This window comes from Perca fluviatilis, chromosome 4 (genome assembly GCF_010015445.1).
Source record: "Perca fluviatilis chromosome 4, GENO_Pfluv_1.0, whole genome shotgun sequence".
Taxonomy (NCBI): Eukaryota; Metazoa; Chordata; class Actinopteri; order Perciformes; family Percidae; genus Perca; species Perca fluviatilis.
The window spans coordinates 40,029,861-40,051,263 of NC_053115.1; the positions used below are offsets into that span (position 1 = coordinate 40,029,861).

The 21,403-nt window shown below is 39.4% G+C and overlaps 3 protein-coding genes across 4 annotated transcripts in view; 1 reads left to right on the forward strand and 2 right to left on the reverse strand.

Annotated features, from left to right (window-relative positions):
- LOC120557668 overlaps positions 1-21,403 on the reverse strand; it is a 1,015,838-nt gene that overhangs the window by 692,902 nt on the left and 301,533 nt on the right. The gene's annotated exons all lie outside the window — the stretch shown is intronic.
- LOC120557124 overlaps positions 1-21,403 on the forward strand; it is a 655,636-nt gene that overhangs the window by 238,850 nt on the left and 395,383 nt on the right. The window lies entirely within an intron of this gene.
- LOC120557126 lies at positions 3,423-12,676 on the reverse strand. The gene is made up of 6 exons (XM_039797159.1): positions 12,570-12,676; positions 9,312-9,659; positions 8,673-8,996; positions 5,610-5,792; positions 4,442-4,786; positions 3,423-3,778 (listed from the first exon to the last, which is right to left on the reverse strand). The coding sequence occupies exons 1-6, from the start codon at positions 12,640-12,642 to the stop codon at positions 3,423-3,425; spliced, it is 1,629 nt and encodes a 542-aa protein (XP_039653093.1). The 5' UTR covers positions 12,643-12,676.

A 21,403-nucleotide genomic window follows, 5' to 3' on the forward strand; every position in this document is an offset into this window, starting at 1 on the left:
TTAATTTTTCACATTGCGATATATGGGAAACATACTTTGTCTAACTCCTCCTGGGCCGTGAGTCCAATGTGCACGAAAACTTGGATATAGATACGGTGGACCCTCGTGACTAAAAGTTATCAAAAGAATTTTGATAGCTAACACAATGCGCAAGTTATGGAGGAACAACTTCCTGTAGGTGGGTGTCGAAACATGAACGGTTCTATCTTGGCAAAAGTAATTCCGATTTACATGAAACTTAGCATGTGATGTTGCATTTGCCAGTACCCCTCGGGGCAAGAAGCGAGGGCCCGTCATCGCTGCTTGCAGCTTTAATTTAACTTTTTTTTCAAAGTAAGTGCTGTAGTATAACTAGCAGGAGACAAGTAATAATTGAGGTAAGTTTGGAGACATTACCTTATTTAATCATTGAATTAATAAATATTTTTGTTGTAACTCTTTTCGGTGTAGTAATTTGTAGACGGCCCTAAGCACTCCTCTAACTGCAGGTAGCAGCAGCAGCAGCAGCAGCAGCAACAGAGAGCTGAAGAGAACAGGCAAGTGTTCATAAACTTCTGGTGTACTTTACAATCCATCGTTTTATGAGAGCATAACCTATTTGTACTACTTGTAGACGTTTGGTATCATTTCGGGCATTAGTGGGGTAACTTACAAGATACAAACGTGGGTCCATTAGCCCCTGCGCTAAGCTATTCAGCTGATAACGCTACTCTACGCTAACTCTCCCAATGTTCGACCCAGGTGAAAAAAGCTTCTGGGGGGGTGTTTGGCTCGAGGTCATGGTGCAAAGGACCCTAGGGTGAATTACTCATCACTTTAATGTATTGTCAATAGAGCCTTGCCACTTTGAATACGTTTATGTTTTTGAGAAAATCCAATATTGAAAAGTTGTAATGTAGCCTACTGAATTGTTCTAAATAGTTAAAAAACACTTTCTTGTTTCTAACTCACATATAGCTGAATTAACCAATCAGACGCTAGGAGAACTTAGACTGAGGTTATAATGTGAGGAAAACCACAGAGAGATTCATAACTGCTGATATAAACAATTAAACATGTAAATATGTAAATAATATAATAACTGTGTAAACACAAATATACAAATAGTTAACTGTATAAACATTGTAAATACATTGTTAGTAAAAATATATCTCTGTGCCATTTCAATATCAAGTACAAAAAAATTGATTGGAGATTATTTTAGTTCAGTATGTAGGTCTCGGTTCAGCCAGGACTGCACTTTATTTTTATTAACTTAGCAGCATGTATATGTATATCTAAATGGAAGTTTATTAAAAAGATGTAAACAGTGCAGTGTGTTCAAAGTGTTGTCTATGTGTTTCAGGTGAGGGCTAGTAAAGTAAAATCACTTTTTATGCAAGTTTCAGATAAAACAAACAGTCACGCCGCAAAGAATAATGTCAATATTGACATTTTATTCAAGATTTAAATTTAAATGATTAAAGGCACTTTATTATCGATTAACAACATAAATAGTGCAAGAACACAAGTATAGAGAGGCATTTTTCTATGGCGTTTCTGCTTTTAAAAGATAGTGATAGAGACAGTCAGGAAAGGCAGGAGATGACATGCAGCAAAGGGCCTGTGGTGGACTCAAACCAAAGTCACTGTGGTGAGGACTCTACCCAGTGACCCACCAGGGCACTTTATTCACTTTCTCACTGAGTTAGATAAGAAGATCAATACCACATCTCAGCCTTTACTAGTCTTCTAAATAGAAGCAAGAAATGGCTGTCTAAAGAGCAAACAACTGTAATAAAACACACTATAAACTAACAAAAACATTAAATGAAGTGACCTTTTTTACACAATATTTCACACTTCACATCATAACAGCAAACGTTGTAATTATGTCTGAATACAAGAATACAAGACTTATAAGAGAATCATCATGTTGACCTGGTCCTCTCTGCTCTACACACCTCTGGAACAGGAATACTGTACAAGTCTTAAGTCTTACAAACAGTTAAACAATCAACTAGAACTGTAAGACTAAATCAATGAGCCTATAAATTGTGATATAATGCATAAAATAACTGAAAACTAAATAAATGTTTCCAGTAACACAGACATTATCAAAGCATCATTCCATTCATTAATGAATTATGTTCATTTGGCTCTGGAATTGAACCTGCAGGAATAAAGACAAAACAATATTAAAGAAATTAAATGAAACTTTCTTGATCTTTTTCAGGCTGCACAATCACAGTTTTACCGCTAACACATCATTTATTTTTGGTGTCTGATCTACACAGATCTGCCCCAAAATGCATTCTTTTCTGTTTGGAAATAAAGTTCATGTTAATGCACAAACATGAACCAGAATAGCAGGTGCACTTAGAGATGCCTACTGCTTTGTGTGTGTTGCTGCATGATTAGAATAGAGTCCTATATCAAATCTATTCAATCATTTTAAGAATAGAATAAAATGATCTTGAGTACATTATAACATCCTGTCGTATGAATTTAAGCAGTCCCATCTTTTCACTCTCGGCTTCACACATATGGCTGTAAAACTAGAGGTCAGAGTTCAAACAAACATTAAAAACTATGCATAAATGTGGCCAATTAGCTCAGTTGGTAGAGCAGGCGCACATGTAGAGGTTTAATCCTCGATGCAGAAGGTCCAGGGTTTGAATCCGAACTGTGACGGTTTTCCTCCTTGTTTTCCCACCTTTCTCCCCCCCTTTCATATCTCAGCTTTCCCATCGTATAAAGGCAGAAATGCCCAAAAAATCCTGCAGAAAAAAAAAAAAACTATGCATAAAAGTTAACTTTTTGGCTTGTTATTTTTGAAAACAAAAACAAAACATCAGGCAGTGTGCACACTCAGATTTAATCTACTACAGACTGCTGATATTTCATTAAGAAATATGACGCAACCCTGCTGCTTCCTGCTACGTCCACCCATGCTCTGATGTTCCACGCTACATCCTGTAATGCCCTGCAGCGCCCTGATATGACATGAACTACGACGACTACCATTTGAAGTCACTGTTCCATTATTAATGTGACTATTATTGCCACTGTTCATCACATCCCCTACCGGCCCCGCCAGACACCGCCTACCAAGAGCCTGGGTCTGTCCCAGGTTTCTTCCTAAAAGGAAGTTTTTCCTCGCCGCTGTCGCACTGCTTGCTCTTGGGGGAATTACTGGAATTACTGGAATTGTTGGGGCTTTGTAAATTATAGAGTGTGGTTTAGACCTACTCTATCTGTAAAGTGTCTCGAGATGACTCATGTTATGATTTGATACTATAAATAAAATTAAATTGAAATTGAATTGAAAGTGACACCATCGATGAGTTCAAAGTTTTCATCATGTTTGTTCAGATGCAGCAGCTAGATAACAAGGTGGAGACCAGGCTCCAGTCCTTAAATGAGAGGACATCTTTAACTGTTTACTCAAAGTACTCACCAACAACAAGAAGCTCAATGTAGAATATTTGAGGTTTCTGAAGATCTCGATAAATAATACATCTGTATTTTCCACTGTCAGCCCTCGTCATATTTCTGATGGTTATGGAGGCGTTGCCATGTTCCAGTTCATCTGGAAAATGTGAGACTCGACCTTTGAACTTCTCACTCTGACCTGGACGCTCGTCACTGTAAAGATCACCATTATCATACAGGAACACCTCCTGATCAACACGAGGTTTCTTCCAGTTAAACTGTGTTGCCCGAATGTCCTTGTTGGGCGAGAGGTGACAGGGTAAAGTAACATCACTGCCTTCTTTCACTGTGATGAGTTTTGGTTCTGAAAGACAGCAACATGTATTAATCAATATGTTTACATGCAGAGTCATCAGTTAGTAATTATTAAGGCAGAAATTTTTTTTATCAGAATTATTTCACAAAGGCAGTTTTACAAGCAATTTAGTTTGTAGTCTAACTTCTCCTACATAATTATATCTGCATATTTTAAACATAACCAACATATTTGAAATATGTTTAAGTTTGTACTGCATTATATAATTTACATACCCTTCATTATATATATTCAACAATTTTAAGAATAGAATAAAATGATCTTGAGTACGTTATAACATCCTGTCGTATGAATTTAAGCAGTCCCATCTTTTCACTCTCAGCTTCACACATATGGCTGTAAAACTAGAGGCCAGAGTTAAACTAACATTAAAAACTATGCATAAAAGTAAAGTTAACTTTTTGTTGGTTACTTTTGAAAACAAAACCAAAATGCAGATGCATCTCTCAGTAACATCAGGCAGTGTACACACTCAGATTTAATCTACTACAGACTGCTGATATTTCATTAAGAAATGTGAAACTGACACCATCGATGAGTTCAAAGTTTTCATCATGTTTGTCCAGATGCAGCAGCTAGATAACAAGGTGGAGACCAGGCTCCAGTCCTTAAATGAGAGGACATCTTTAACTGGTTCATCAAAGTACTCACCAACATCAAGCTTGATGTAGAACGTTTGAGGTCTCTGAATTGATGGAAAATAACATCTGTAGACTCCTCTGTCATCCCACGTCATATTTCTGATGATTATGGAGGCGTTGCCTTGTTCCAGTTTATCTGGAAAATGTGAGACTCGACCTTTGAACTGCTCACTCTGACCTGGACGCTCGTCACTGTAAAGATCACCATTATCATACAGGAACACCATCTGACCATCATAAGGTTTCTGGGAAACGTTCTTCCAGATAAACTGTGTTAACCGAAGGTCCTCCTTGGTGATGAGGGAACAGGGCAAAATAACATCACTGCCTTCTTCCACTGTGATGACTTTTGGCTCTGGAAGATAAAAACATGTATTAATCAATATGTTTACATGCTGAGTCATCAGTTAGTAATTATTAAGGCAGAAAAAAATTGTAAGCAAAATTATTCCACAAAGGCAATTTTACAAGCAATTTAGTTTGCAGTCTAATTTCTCCTACATAATTATATCTGCATATTTTTGTTAATATAAACATATTTGAACTATATTTAAGCTTGTACTGCATTATATAATTGACATACCCTTCATTATATATATTTGTCATTTTAAGACTAGAATAAAATGATCTTGAGTACATTATAACATCCTGTCGTATGAATTTAAGCAGTCCCATCTTTTCACTCTCGGCTTCACACATATGGCTGTAAAACTAGAGGCCAGATTTCAAACAAACATTAAAAACTATGCATAAAAGTAAAGTTAACTTTTTGTTGGTTACTCTCGAAAACAAAAACAAAATGCAGATGCATCTCTCAGTAACATCAGGCAATGTGCACACTCAGATTTAATCTACTACAGACTGCTGATATTTCATTAAGAAATGTGAAACTGACACCATCGATGAGTTCAAAGTTTTCATCATGTTTGTTCAGATGCAGCAGCTAGATAACAAGGTGGAGACCAGGCTCCAGTCCTTAAATGAGAGGACATCTTTAACTGGTTCATCAAAGTACTCACCAACTACAAGATTAATGTAGAATTGTTTATGTTTCTGAAGATAAATAATACATCTGTAGACTCCACTGTCAGCCCATGTCGTATTTCTGATGGTTATGGAGGCGTTGCCTTGTTTCAGTTCATCTGGAAAATGTGAGACTCGGCCTTTGAACTGCTCACTCTGATCTGGACGCTGTTCACTGTAAAGATCACCTTTATCGTACAGGAACACATTCTGAACACCATCAGTTTTCTGAGGAAGTTTCAGCCAGAAAAATAATTTTGACCGAATGTCCTCCTTGGTGCTGAGGGAACAGGGTAAAGTAACATCACTGCCTTCTTTCACTGTGATGACTTTTCGCCCTGGAAGATAAAAACATGTATTAATCAATATGTTTACATGCAGAGTCATCAATGTAATTTGTAATTATTAAGGCAGAACATTTTTTAGAAGCAGAATATTCCACAAAGGCAGTTTTACAAGAAGTTTATTTTGTTTTTTATTAATTTCTCCTACATAATTATTTCTACATATTTTTTAAACACGACCAACATATTTTAATTGTTTAAGCTTGTAGTGTACCGTATGATATTATTTACATACCTTACATCAAATATAATAAATAATTTTAAGAATAATGAATTAATAATCAAATAAAATAATCTCCACTACATTATAACATCATATAGCAGTTTTATTAAAGAAAATCCAACTGACTTGATCCTACTCTGGTGTAAATACCAACACAATGATTAATGACTGAAGATAAAACAACTGCAAAGACTCTAAACATGAGATTCATATAAATAATCTGTTGTGTTGTCTGCTCATCATGAATATGTTGATACAATTCATTATTTTAACTTACCTTTATTACGATTTAATGTGATGTAACGCTTGTATACAAGCACAGCTAGAACCCCAGCAGCAACAAGAAGAAAAACAATGCCGAGAACTAAAACAACAATGAGTAGAGTGGTGAACCCTGAAACAGAAGATAGAAAGTTAATATAAGACTCAGAATGGAACACAGATCATATCCAGCAGATTGGACATCACAGTCTACACAAAGAGAACTACTGAAGGTGTGAATGTTCCTGAAACCTGAAATCTAAAACTCTGCAGATAAAAACAGCAGTGGGATGAATGCATAGGTGTGATTTATAATCAAAACTGGCCAGTGCAACCCCCAAAAACCTATCATAATTTCCATTACATAAATACAGTAAAGACATTTGGACCATAACTTGAGGCTGAAAAAGCACTATATTGTTGCCAGACAGCTGAAAATGAAGTGTGTGATATGCTCAAAATGTATTATTATTATTATTATTACTATTTTTCAAACACTAAGGGCCCTATTTTAACGATCTGAAACGCAAGTATGAAACGCCAAACGCAAGTAGCTTTGTGGGCGGATCTCGGCCGCTGTTGCTATTATGCCGGCAGGATAAATGACTCTTGCGCCCGACGCAAATCTTAAATGGGTTGGTCTGAAGTAGCTAGGTGTGGTTTGGGCGTAACGTGAAAATAACCAATCAGAGCGTCATCTCACATTCCCTTTAAGAGCAGGCGTATTGTTCCGTGGCGGATTGCTATTATGACGGCGGATTTGCCTGGCGCACGCCAGCGGGAGCTGTCCGAGATGCGGCAAAGTAATAAATGCCGTCTTGACCGGGTGGCGATGTTGCTGCGGCCTCTCGGGCGCATCTCCTCAAGTCTGGAGAGGATTGCTGCAGCCATGGAGCGTGGGCCTCCAAACGCGCCACCTGCTCCTGTTGTGCCCCTTCCTCTTCCCCCCACTCCATCTCCGTCCACCCGCTCCACCAGGAGCGCATCGCGCATTAGGCTACTCCATATTCACCAGATTCCGCCAGAGTGTCCAATCCCACCGTAGTTCAACATCACGTCTCCTTAAGTCCTCTAATATTTCCTCATTTATGTCATCAACACATCCATCATTCATGGAAATGTGTAAAACACAACAAGCCACAAAGAATGCTGCTACTTTTTGAGGACTGTATTGTAAAATGCCTCCTGACCTATCCAAACACCTGAAGCGCATTTTCAGTAATACTTTTCTTTGTAATTTTGTATGGTTTTCAAAAATGGGAACTGTTGTAGATGAGAGAAGTGTATGCGCGTTGTGCACACGCTACATTATGGCCAAGCATGCGCCCCTAAAATAGCATCTGAATAACGCGCTACTGACTTTAGACTAGCGCCACTGACTTTAGACCAGGTTTTTCCTGGTCAGTGGCGGAATTGTTTTCTGAAACTGCAAAATAGGACCACATAGGGGGGCCAGAGCCTTCAGCTGCTCTGCCCCATGTCTTCCTCCTCACATTCATCAACTGGACTCTCTTCATCAATTCAAATCACAACTTAAAACACATCTGTTTAAATACGCATATACCCTACATAACTTCCACCATGTCCACTTTGATTTGATTGATTTAAATGTTTTTAACATGCCACCTTGATTTTACTATATTTGTTGTACATTAAATAATGTTTTTATTTATGTTTATTAAGGTGTCTGTGGGTGTCTTGATTGTCTTGATATTATTATTATTATTATTATTATTATTATTAATAATAATACTAGGCTACTGCAGCAAACAATGTATAATTTATTCTAGTGAAGCCTTTAGTGGTGGTATAGACTGGTGCAGGTACCTCAGGCTCATTCACATTCCTTGTTACCGAGCCCCTAAAAGAGAAACATTTGCCCCCGTTTAGTTTGAAAACTCTGGGGTTGCTTTGTAGTCTGGACGGGCACTTTTATTTTTTGTAATTTCACCTTTATTTATTCAGTAGATTGAGAACAATTTCTCATTTGCAACAATAACCTGTCACATTCACACCTGCCAAGCACCACCACAGTCTGATCTGCTCACAGTCACAAGCTCTCTTCTCTAACCTTTAGGCCACCACTGCCCCACAAACAGATACCTTTGGAAAAAACTTTTCATTGTCAGACGTGTTAAAATGGACAGAGATTAGTTCTGCTACTGGAGCTGAAACTATTGTGCGGACAGAGATCGTGTTTGTCTCACAACGCTGCTTAAATATTAAACCTAGTAGTGTGGATGTAGCCTCATACACTAAAAATGACACATATCCACCAGGAGGTGGCGCTATGATCAAGGTGAAGGTGTTTTGGCCAGTAACTGAATATAGGTGAATCTGATACAGGTCAAACCCATTTCCGCCTATAAAGTTTTGCAGATAAATAACACATAAACAAAAGAATAAAAATTTTTTAATATCACAAGGAAGACTCTCACCATTGATATACACAGAGATCTCAGCATAAATCTGATGTCTGATTTCCTCCTGTGTTGCTACACAGCGATAGGTGCCGGTCTTGGTCACAGTAGTTTGGAGGGTGATGTAGAAGCTGCCTTCTCTTTCCGAGGTCTGTGTTACTTTAGCATGAAGATTGTTTCCATCACTGTCCTGCAGCTCTACTTTAGGTTTTGGATTGCCATGAACTTCACACTGCAGCAGCGCCGAGAATATTGTTGCATCCTGTAATGTCACAGATGGTTTTGAAGCTGCACCTGTGAACAGAGCAGAAAAAAAGATTATATAAAACAATAAGACCATTAAAAATGGAAATGTTGATTACAGTGAGAGACAAACAGGGAGAAACAGAAAAGCTCAATATAAGCCTTAATTACACATTTTAACGTTGTTGAACACTTAACTTTTTTCAGTAGGAGTCAGGTTCTGGTTTTGCTAAATTTGTTTTGTTCTATAACCATATACAAAGTTGTTGTAATAATATGTTATAATAACACTATTTCTAATATTAAAGACTGCTGGAACTTGAGAGAATGAGCGAATATCTTCAACTGTTTAATGAAAGATCTCACCAACAACAAGCTTAATGGGGAATATTTGACGTGGCTGAAGACTTGGAAAATCACAGGTGTATTCTCCACTGTCAGATATCTTTGTATTTCTGATGATTATGGAGGCGTTGCCGTGTTTCAGTTCATCTTGAAAATGAGAGACTCGACCTTTGAACTCTTCACTCTGACCATCTAGACCGTTGTTGTAATGAATGCCTGCGTCATACATGAACACCTCCTTCAGACCATCATCTTTCTGAGCAACTTTCCTCCAGTCAAAGAAGAGTTTAAACTCAATGTTCTCCTTGGTGCTGAGAGAACAGGGTAACATTACATCAGACCCTCCTTCCACTGTGATGACTGCTGGCCCTGAAAGATAAAATCATGTATTTATCACTATGTTTACACGTGTCACCAGAATGATTCTACAAGTTTAGAAAAGAGTTTAGTTAGTAATTTCTCCTCCTCCACAATTATTTTTAATACATGTACTGAATTTGTAGAACTATATATTTAAAATTTGGTTTTATTATGTATTTTACACAATGACACTGAAATGATCAGCCGATTAATCATTAGTGAAGTGACAGAACTAGTTTGATCATTTCAGTCATTTTAGTAAAAAAATTTCATGTTTCTAGCTTCTCGAGCGTGAAGATTTATCTGCATTGAGTACTTTAACTTTTACTTTAAGTACCTTTTATTTTACTTTTACTCAAGCAACATTTTCAAAGCAGGACTTCTACTTGTAACAGAGTATTTTCACAGTGTGGTATTAGAACTTTTACTAAAGGATCTGAACACTGGTATGTTGTATGGATCAACTGATTCTGACTTTATGTCTGTGACATCCTCCTGATGTAAAACATTTCTTCATCCCACAACTCTCCTGTAGAAACAAACCTAAATAACAGTGGTGGAATGTAACTAAGTACAATTACTCAGCTGAAATGATTAGACCATTTAACACACAACTGTTTGGATCCTTTACACTTTCTAAAATGGGAGGATTTTTCTGCATCAAATACTTTTACTTCAAATACTTTAAGTACATTTTCCTGATGATACTTACATACTTTTATTTAAGTAATATTTTCGATGCAGGACTTCTGCTTGTAACATAGTATTTTTACAGTGTGTTTTACTGAAGTACAGGATCTGAATACTTCCACTGAATACTTCCACAACTGATAAATAATAACAAAGTTAGGCATGTTTAGCACTTAAAATTGTTTAATGTGTCACCCTACAGCAGATTCTGGGTACGTGCAAGATCAGATCTGCTAGACGTAGTTAGGTTCAGGCATGAGGAGTGGGGATTGGTTAGGGTAAGAATAAAAAGGTAAGCCAATCAGAGTCAGAGTAAGGCAAAAAAAAAAAAATAAGGCGGGTCACGAGGCACTTCCTGTGACGTCTAGCGGATCCGATCTAGCATCTACCCAGATTCTGAGCTCGGGGTTTCTGGTTTCCTCCCTCACCCAAAAACTTTAAAAAACCTGAGGTCATCTGTGAGGAATATATACTATTTACTACAATAGTATTGGCCTAGTTGAGATTGACAGATAAAGATTATTAGGAACACCTGTAGATTTCTTGTTAATGCAATTATTTAATCAACCAATCACATGGCGGTTGCTTCAATGCATTTAGGGGTGTGGTCCAGGTCTAGACAATCTCCTGAACTCCAAACTGAATGTCAGAATGGGAAAGAAAGGTGATGTAAGCAACTTTGAGCGTGGCATGGTTGTTGGTGCCAGATGGGCTGGTCTGAGTATTTCCCAATCTGCTCAGTTACTGGGATTCTCACCCACAACCATTTCTAGGGTTTACAAAGAATGGTCTGAAAAAGGAAAAACATTGAGTATGCTGCAGTCCTGGGGGGCCAAAATGCCTTGTTGATGCTAGAGGTCAGAGGAGAATGGGCCGAGCTGATAGAAGCTGATAGAAGATCAACTTTGACATAACCACACGTTACAACCGAGGTATGCAGCAAATCATTTGTGAAGCCACAACATGCACAACCTTAAGGCGGATGGGCTACACCAGCAGAAGACCCCACCGGGTACCACTCATCACCACTAAAAATAGGAAAAAGGGTCTACAATTTGCACGAGCTCACCAAAATTGGACAGTTCAAGACTGTAAAAATGTTGCCTCGTCTGATGAGTCTCGATTGTTGAGACATTCAGATGGTAGAGTCAGAATTTGGCGTAAACAGAATGAGAACATGGATCCGTCATGCCTTGTTACCACTGGGCAGGCTGGTGCTGGTGGTGTAAGTGTGTGGGGAATTAGAGTCCGGATCGGGACAAATATTTCTGTCCAAGCCCGGCCCGCGTCCGACAGAGCCGTGACCGAACCCGGCCCGAGCTCGACAGGCATTAAGAAATGCGGGTACCGTTGGGAACTGTCGGGCTCGGTTCGGGTATCCATGCCTTATGGGGAATGTTTTCTTGGCACACTTTAGGCCCCTTAGTACCAATTGGGCATCGTTTAAATGCCACAGCCTACCTGAGCATTGTTTCTGACCATGTCCATCCCTTTATGACCACCATGTACCCATCCTCAGATGGCTACTTCCAGCAGGATAATGCACCAGGTCACAAAGCTCAAATCATTTCAAATTGGTTTCTTGAACCTGACTATGAGTTCACTGTACTAAAATGGCCCCCACAGTCAGCAGATCTCAACCCAATAGAACATCTTTGGGATGTGGTGGAACGGGAGCTTGGTGCCCTGGATGTGCATCCCCCAAATCTCCATCAACTGCAAGATGCTCTCCTATCAATATGGGCCAACATTTCTAAAGAATGCTTCCAGCACCTTGTTGAATCAATGCCAAAAGGAATTAAGGCAGTTCTGAAGGCGAAAGGGGGTCAAACACGGTACTAGTAGGGTGTTCCTAATAATCTTTTAGGTGAGTGTATTTTGATTGTTTCAGTTATTTTGACCATAAAAAGTAGGTGTTTCATCTTAAATTAAAAATCTTTAAAAAAATCTGGCTGCATTGAGTAGCCTATTTGAACTTTTGCTTTAAGTAGGCCTACCTTATATTTTACAGATTGTAAATTCGGGGGTTTACGGTTTCCTCCCACCCAAAAACTAATGTCATGCCAAAACTAACTTTAAAAAGCACCGAGGTCATCTGTGAGGAACAATCAGATCAATAACCTGTGCTGTGAACGGTTCGGGCGGGGGGGTGAAAATAACTTATTTGTCCCTCCACCTGCCTCTCAAAAGTCGAGCCCTAAACTTCTAAGTTAGTAGAATAATTCTTACCGTTTTCATCACAAAGTGTTTTTCCGGTCAAACACAGGAGACACAAACACAGCAGATCCAGAAGAAGCTCCATAGTTGTCCATTGAATCGTTGGATCAGTTACTGTAACAAAGTCAGAGTTGGTTTTAATTTATACTTTCATTTTCATCTCACCTATATACAGGTGTCGCACCCAAGGCCTTCACAATAAAAGCTCCCAAAACACTCAAATCATTATTCATTATTGTCCCTGTCATTATTACAATTATGCTATTAGTAGCAGGAGTATAATTTTTTAATATCCCAAACTTTATTATTGTCTTATGTGATATATGGTATTTCTTTTATCCATCTTCGAATTTGTTGTATCATCTCACTCACTGTGTTTCTGTCTCTGGAAAGGACTTTGTTCATGTGGCTTGGAAAGTGGAAAACTTCCATACAGTTACACTAACTACTTTTTTTTTAAGTCTAACAGTTTTCATGTCTTCTGAATATAAGCTGTGAGCAGTTTAAATAGAAAATTGATGTTACATGCCTTTAAAATATCAAATATTTCTAAATTACAGTATCTTGTGTCTTAGTCTTATTATAATATCTGCATCATGAAATAAATGACTTAAAATGCTTTACGATGAATCACTGAAACATTGGCCTAACTTCTCTTTAGTTATAGCTAAATTAATCTGATAAAACTGCTTAAACACAAAATAAATCTGATTATTTGAGACCTGAACATGAGCTCCATGTTAGATCTGAGGCATTTTACAATCTGATCCCCAAAAACCTCATAACCCAAATGAAAAACCTACAAATGTGCCAAACAGTTCACTGTCACAAACACAAGTTTTAATGGAGACGTGTGTTTGCTGAGCCAGTTTAAAAGGTGGAACCCAATGCAGATTAAAGTTGGTTTAAGGACAGCAGAGATGCCACATTTTTGGAAATGGAAGCTAAAACAATTTATTTTTATTTATTTATTTAAATAACAACTTAACCCTAATAAACAACAACCAGCGTCTGCAGCAGGGTTGCTTGAAGCTGAAGTTCTCAAACTGGGGTCCAGGGACACCAAAGGGTCCTTAGAGGGTGTTCAGGGGGTCTCCTCCAAAATAAAAGCTCATCTCACTGCAACACGTTGAACATTCAGCACTGTTTACACACACAAACACACACACGCACATGCACACACAGATACACACACACATACCCTCTTTGAATGTGTACAAACCTGGTAGAAGAAAGCCGATCTGTCGCTACACGCCCACTACAATTCCTGTTTATCTGTAAGATAAGAACCAGATGCAGGCCGGTTTAGCGATAACTCTGATGCATACCGTGCCTGAGTCCAAATGAACCATGTCCTGACCCACCTCTTTCAAGCACGCCTGGAAAGCTGTAGTAACCTACAGTTTATTAGCACTTCTGTCTAACTTGTGTCTCAATAAATCAGTGGTACACACAGTCCTGTCCATCTTCTATTTGTGGACATGTTGTTACGGTGTTTGTATGCACAAAAAAACAGCATAATGCGTTGTTATCATCCGGCATTGCTGACAATGGCTAACCTGGCTAGAGCTAATGAAAACAATGAAAACAAGACTTGTAAATGGAATGCATTCAACTCAGGTGTGACGCCATTCCCAGCCAAAATCAAAACTGGTAATACTGGTCGGTGGTGTCTCTCCATAACACAACACAAGATCACACCTGTTACACAAGCAGCAATTAAGACTCAGTTCCTTTCTAACATTTTGTTCTAAAATAAGGTCCCATGGTGGTCCACCAGAAGGGAAGGGACTTTGCTTCTCTTTTTTGGCATTTTCAGCCTTTATTTTTGACAGGACAACTGAAGACATGAAAGGGGGGAGAGAGGGGGGAATGACATGTAGTAAAGGGCTGCAGGTCAGAGTCGAACCCGGGCCCGCCACGTCAAGGAGTAAACCTCTATATATGGACACAAGCTCTACCAACGGAGATATCCGGGGGCCCTTTTGCCTCTCTTTTATGACCTATCTAGGGTCGCTGTCTTATCGAGGGGAGTGCAGGGTTAGGTGTGGTTGGTCTAAAGCTCCCAGCATCAGCATCATCATTAATATTTAGTTTATTTAGTTCTCGGAGGTAGAATTTAGGGCAAGCCCTCATTTTCAATGTAGCCAAGATTACACAAAATAAAATTTAGATGAAAATTACACTAAAAATTTTAACAAAATACACCAAGAGTGCAAAAAGTTTCAAATACACTGATTGGAATAGAAACAAGGACACTTATGTGAAATCAAATAAATAAAAAAAAGAATCAAGATAAAATCAAGGACATTTAAATTACTAAAGACAATTACAACCAGAAACAGTACCATTTACAGTACAGGCCAAAAGTTTGGACACACCTTCTCAGTCAATTTGTTACTTTATTTTCATGACTATTTACATTGTAGATTCTCACTGAAGGCATCAAAACTATGAATGAACACATATGGAATTATGTACTTAACAAAAAAGTGTGAAATAACTGAAAACATGTCTTATATTTTAGATTCTTCAAAGTAGCCACCCTTTGCTTTTTTTGATAACTCTGCAAACCCTTGGTGTTCTCTCAATGAGCTTCATGAGGTAGTCACCTGAAATGGTTTTACCTTCACAGGTGTGCCTTGTCAGGGTTAATTATGGCGTTTTTCCATTACATGGTACCTGCTCGACTCGCCTCGACTCTACTCGCCTCGACTCGGCGCACTGTGTGTCCCTTTTCCATTGCAGATTTTAGTATCGCCTCAGCGTGGCTGGTCGTCATAGCGACTGCCGTGGGCGTGGCTTGGTAGCGTTGCATTCGTTGCAGTGCTAATCGCCGGCACTCTCTCACTTCTACCTCGCTCACCAGCTACACACACACACACACACACACGGCGACTCGACACACACCAGCGCACAAGTATAAACATCAGGCCACTTGTATGCTACGGAGAAAGCTCTGCATGGAGCCTCCGGCAGCAAAAAAACACCGCTGGCTAAACTATTTTACAATGCGTTCTGTCGCTAGCAATGCGGTGATCAGTGACGATTCTTTCCGACCAATCTGCAGCCTGCAGGGTTTCACGTCACCTTCTCGGCTCGCCTCAGCTCGCTTGGAACCTCGACTGAGGAGGTACTAAAAAAAGTACCTGTTAGCAGGTACCAGGGACTTTTTTTCGTAATGGAAAACCAAAAAAGGCAAGTAGAGTCGAGGCGAGTAGGTACCATGTAATGGAAAAGCGGCATTAGTGGAATTCTTTCCCTTATTAATAAAAAAGCAAAGGGTGGCTACTTTGAATAAGCACCGGGGAGGGAACCGCGGGGACCGAGGTCACAGGCCTGGAGGCTAGCTACCAGCTAGCTGCAGCAGCTAATATTAGAATATTAGACCCAGCACCGGAGGTCTGATCCCCATGATCTGATCCCGAACCCCCGGTGACTCTCTGCCAGATCAGCAAGTTTAACGGCAGCAACAGAAAGGTTGCTGGGATTGTTAACGGTACCGTTACAGCCGTGAACTGAAAGTCTGTTTCCTCAGCTGGTTCGACTCTCTTGGGGCGAAGTTGTCTGTGGCGGGTAGAGACAGAGAGTCAGAGGGAGGCAGGGAGAGAGGCTAATAAATAAATGTGACATTATGAAATAAAATTCCCCCCGAGCATTATCAAGAGTAGCCTACAGGTTTCCAAAGTCATTTTAGCCTGGGCTGAAAGCAACACTGGTAGGCTAGGCTGGGCTGTTGCCTTGGAAATGACAACATCCGGTCTCTGAATATGAAAGAAACAGGCCTTTTTCGTTTCTATTTGAGTGATTTTATTTTTTTTTACATAAAATAGAAAATGAAAATCACAGCATATTTAAAATTTCTCCCATCCCATTTCGACCACGAAAAGGAAAAAAACGCCTTGTATTTCAATTTCAAATTTTGTATTTTAACGAAAATCAAATAACCATTCGTTTTTTGTTTTTTAATACCTGTTTATGAAATGAAAATCGAATGAATGAAAAAGTACACGGACCCATTTAACACCATTGCTCTAAAACTGCCATACATGTTTATCCAGCGTCTTTTTATCAGCTGAGAAGCAAAAGAACGAACTCTGTTGCTCGTGTGAGTAACATTGTGGTGGCAAATTTTATTTTAACCATTTGTTTAATGATATTAACCATTGGTTTGATTCTTTTATAACGCCACAAGATTTAGCTTCTTCATGTGTAGATTCAAAAGGCTCCAAGTGAAATAGTTGGCAACCGTGAACTAGTTTGGCGTTGTCCGGCAGGATGGATGAGTTAACAGAGAAAAGAGCTCCGTTGGGTTGCTGATGACTGGCTATCCAGGGATCAAAAATCACCTGCCTCATACCTCTAAACCTTTAAAAAGGTTTTTCAGAGAGAAGAGGGTTAGGACCGCGGAGCACTCTTAACTGTTTTCCACTCCGTCAAAAACGAACAGGGAGAGATTTCAAGCAGCACGGGTAAGATAAAATTGATTAATTACAATTGGATTGCAAATTCAAGGTTTTGAACAAACATTCTAAACAAGCAACTGTTGCTAAACGAATTAAGTAATGACTAATTGGCGAAATCATTCTCTTAACTAAAGAGAATAAATGAAACTAATTCTGACTTTTGGGAAGTGAGTAACTGGGTATTTTTTTGGTCAGATAGGACAAAGATATAACTGGGTTACGAGTGACATCCTTTAACAGACAGACATATTTCTGATTATTTCTTTGATACGGGTGTGACAATAGATTACAGAAGAGACAGGCTGTGGACTGTCAACAAAGTTAGTTTGATAACTAACAAAAGGGTCTGAAGACCAAAACAATTACAATTGAACAGAAATAGTCTGAGAAACTATTAAATAAAAAATAAATTAAAAAAAATATATATAGTCTGTGACAATTTAAAGAAGCTCTTGACTATTTATAAGATAGTCTGTGACACTTTGAAGAAGCTACACTTTAAAGAAGCTCTTGACTACTTATAAAAACAAAATGGTCTGTGACACTTTAAACAAGCTCTTGACTATTTAGAGACGGACTGCAAAAGACATAAAATAGTAAATAGTCTGTGACACCCTAAGCAGGTTCTTGACTATTAAGTGATTTTTGTCTACAGGGCTGTCCCGGGTTTTTACGAAGGTTTGCTGAAGAAATAACCTTGCTTTGTGGTGACGATCACATTGAAAAAATAAAAGCTTCTGTCATCATGGGTAACGAACCATCGAAGCCCTTTGAAGCATCTGGACCCATTGTGGGTGAGATGTGTCAGAAATATGGACCGGATTGTTTGAGATGTCGGTTATATTGGTCAAAAAGCTTTGGCTTTCCGCCAAATGGATCTCTAAGTCTAGTAAAGCTAAGGATGTTAAAACACGCTTTAGAAGAGGAAGAGAGAAAGCAAAAGGGGAAAAAAAACAATTAAAACAGAGATTTTAGAACAAATTGAGGATAATAAGGCATGTTTTAATGTGTGGATGAAAGAAGCTGATAACAGAGAGAGAAAACAATTGCAGAAACAGACGACACTGTTAAACATGAGTGATACTAACAAAACGGAGAAAAAGAAAAAAGACATGAACACTGTCACTGACACAATTTCTCCTCTCTATCCGAGTTTGAAAGGCGTGGATCCAGGTCTCGACGTTCCACTGCCATACCCAAACCCCACCGCAGCAAGGAAAAGGCCGACGGGCGGACGGGCGAGAAACAAGCGGGCACGAGAAAACCTCCACCCATTCCACCGCCACCCTGGTGCATCCGCGCCCCCACAGAAGGAACAACAGAGAGGGATGCAGACGAAGATGAAGCTGATGCATTCCCAATGATTCAGGTTGCTACGCAGGGAGGAGTGGGTGTGCTGTATAGACCCTGGACTGAAACGGACATTAGAAGAGCCACAAGCCATCTCCCCCCGGGTAAAGACTCTGGTGCGCAATTTTCCAAGTCCGTCAAAGCATTCATTGAGACTTTTCTGCCCACTGTTCAAGAAATACGACGCATTTTGATGCAAAATCTTGGGCCTATGGAGTATGCAAAGATCAGAAACTTTTTCACTAGAGATCCGACCCACGATCCAGTCATTCGTCATCCAACTCTTAATAATAGAGCAAATGATGACTACAACGACGCCGCTGGAGGAACTCTTCACCGGATAGAGACCACTTTTCCGTCAGGATCTGTATGCGGGTGCGGCAAACACCAAGCAGTTGAAAAAGACGGTGGGTGGAGGATTTCCAGCACCGACTGGCGAGCTTTTGACCGACACAGCAGCATTGCACGCCACCCGCCGGAGCGGTGGTTGAACTCTGGGAAGCCCATTTCAAAAACGTATTTTTGGGTGGGCTGCTCCCTGACATTCGACCTGAGCGCCGATGAATGCTGATTGCCAAGATTCAGCTCTGACGGAGATTGTTAGACATGCCAGACATGCTGAGAAAATCATGGCTAACAGGAAAGAAAAGGCAGAAAGGAAAAGACAACAGAACAATGACAATGCACAGCTGACTCTCATGAAAACTGTAGCAGCACTGTCCCAAGAAAGGAGAGGTGCTGGCAGAGGAGCTTTCAGAGGCACAAATAGAGGGGTCTTCAGGGGCAGAGGAGGCAAAGGCAATGGCAAGGATAGGGCAGTGATTAGAGACACATGCTTCAACTGTGGCAAGAGAGGACATTGGTCCTATGACTGTCCTTTCCCCAGGAGGGATTCATCCAAAAACAGCACAAATGACCCGCGCGCGTGATTGACAGAAGGTTGGGGATGGAGTTGGTGGTGGGACTAAAAGAATGGAGGACGTTTGCATCTTTTCAGGAGGGTAACATGAACATACGATATACATGCTTGCAATGAAGACATGCTTTTTGCACGCTGCAACACCTTCCGCACATGATAAACAGATCAAATTAGACAAAAATACTGCACATTGAATAGAAACAACTTTTGGAAAATAGCTCAATTTATTCAATGTATTTATGTGAGAGTATACAAATTGCCTACCATGGTGTTAATTATACTAGAGATGTTCCGATCGAACACATCAGTATCGTATCGGCTCCGCCACACCTTTCAAAACGCTGGTACGGTATCGGGAAGTACTGGAGTTTACGCACGATCGAATACCAATGAATGAAGCCCTAAGAAAAAGTACGCTAAAGTTAGTATATTTATGTTCTTTTTCATTATAACTATAAAAGAAAGTTCTGGGGCATTCCTTGTTTGCGTTTGTTCATGTTTCACAAAGAGTTTAACCTGAGCCAGACCGACAACAAAGAAAGAAAACATATCACATCCATACAGAGATAGTAGTATACAGATGTTAAAACATAATGAAATATATGACACGCTGGTATCGGATCGGTACTCGGTATCGGCCGATACTCAAGTTCAGGTATCGGAATCGGTATCGGGAAGCAAAAAAGTGGTATCGGACCATCTCTAAATTATACAAGGGAAGAAAATTGGATTTTTAGTTGATTCGGGAGCAACAATTTGGGTTTAGTGATTTGTTCTTCAAATCAGAAGCTCTCTGGTAAACTGGTTTATGTATATTCAGATCCTTAGGATCCTGAACTAGATAAGAAAGGAAAATGTTCATTGTTTCTTTTTCCCTTTCATCTGAGTGTCCTGAAAATGTGTTATGCAGATTGCATTTGAAAATGTCTATTTGAAATTGAAGACATTCTTTCACCCACGGGTCTTAGGAATGTTTATTCTTTTGCCCACTGGCTTTAAAGTTGTGGGTTTGATATAAAATCACTCTTTGGCTGACATTTTTTGTTGCAGCCTAAAAGTACGCATTTGTTTACAAATTATAATGGAACACGTACACAGTCAGTCTGTTAATCTCCTGAACGGTAAAACAAATTGGGACACCAGTAGTTAAACTTAAGGAATCACAAATATTACATGCATTCCTTTTGTCACCTTTTGACCCTGATGAAGACTACGTTGAAAGGTTTTTTTAACAAATCAAAGGACGAGCATGAGTTCTCTTTTGTCTACTGGCATATACATTATGTCCAGTGGCTGTCACCTTGACTAATAAACTACAGAAGTTTTTCAGAAATTCTAACTCAAAAGCTCACATTCATGTTTCTTTGTCTCCAACAGAAGAGGAGACAGACCTAGGACACCCTGTACTATTTGTAAAATTGACTGACTGGACTAACACTATTGATGATGTGTTTATTTGTCTCCATCGACAGGAGACTATAGAAAACCTATACAACAAACCGTATGTGTTGTATTCACAGTGTTCGTATATTCAGTGAACGTCATACAATAGATGCATATTACACGGGTAAAAAGACAACATTTTATCTACTAATGTTTCACCACTTTTTGTTCGTACGTGGTACGTGGTCGGCAAAACACACAAATGTAGGCGTGGATTGATTGACAAATTGTTAACCTGTAGTCATCAAGCTGCGTTCGGACTACAGGCCCCAGAATACATCAGTACACGCTAAAACAGGAAGTAATCGACAGAAATCCCGGACCGGTTTTTTAACTCTTTATTGACGGATGGGGTTTATAGTTCCATGTTTAGATTCTCCAGCACGCCACTTATTTTCTCAAGCGTAACATAAGTAAGAAGAATGATTTTATTATGAATGTTAAAGTTTTGTTTCATTCAGGACCACCGTGCAGTAAATGCAGTGGGTCATACGCTCCGAGCACCTAATGTCTCCACGCCAACATAACATTCTGCAGGGAATGTTGAAGGTTTTGATTCTCTGTTGTTTCGTCTAACGTTTTTTTCTCAGAGTTCCAGTGGAAAAGACAGTAAATATCGTTTTATAGTCTGGGTGATGGTAAGCTGTACACCTTGACACACCTTTATG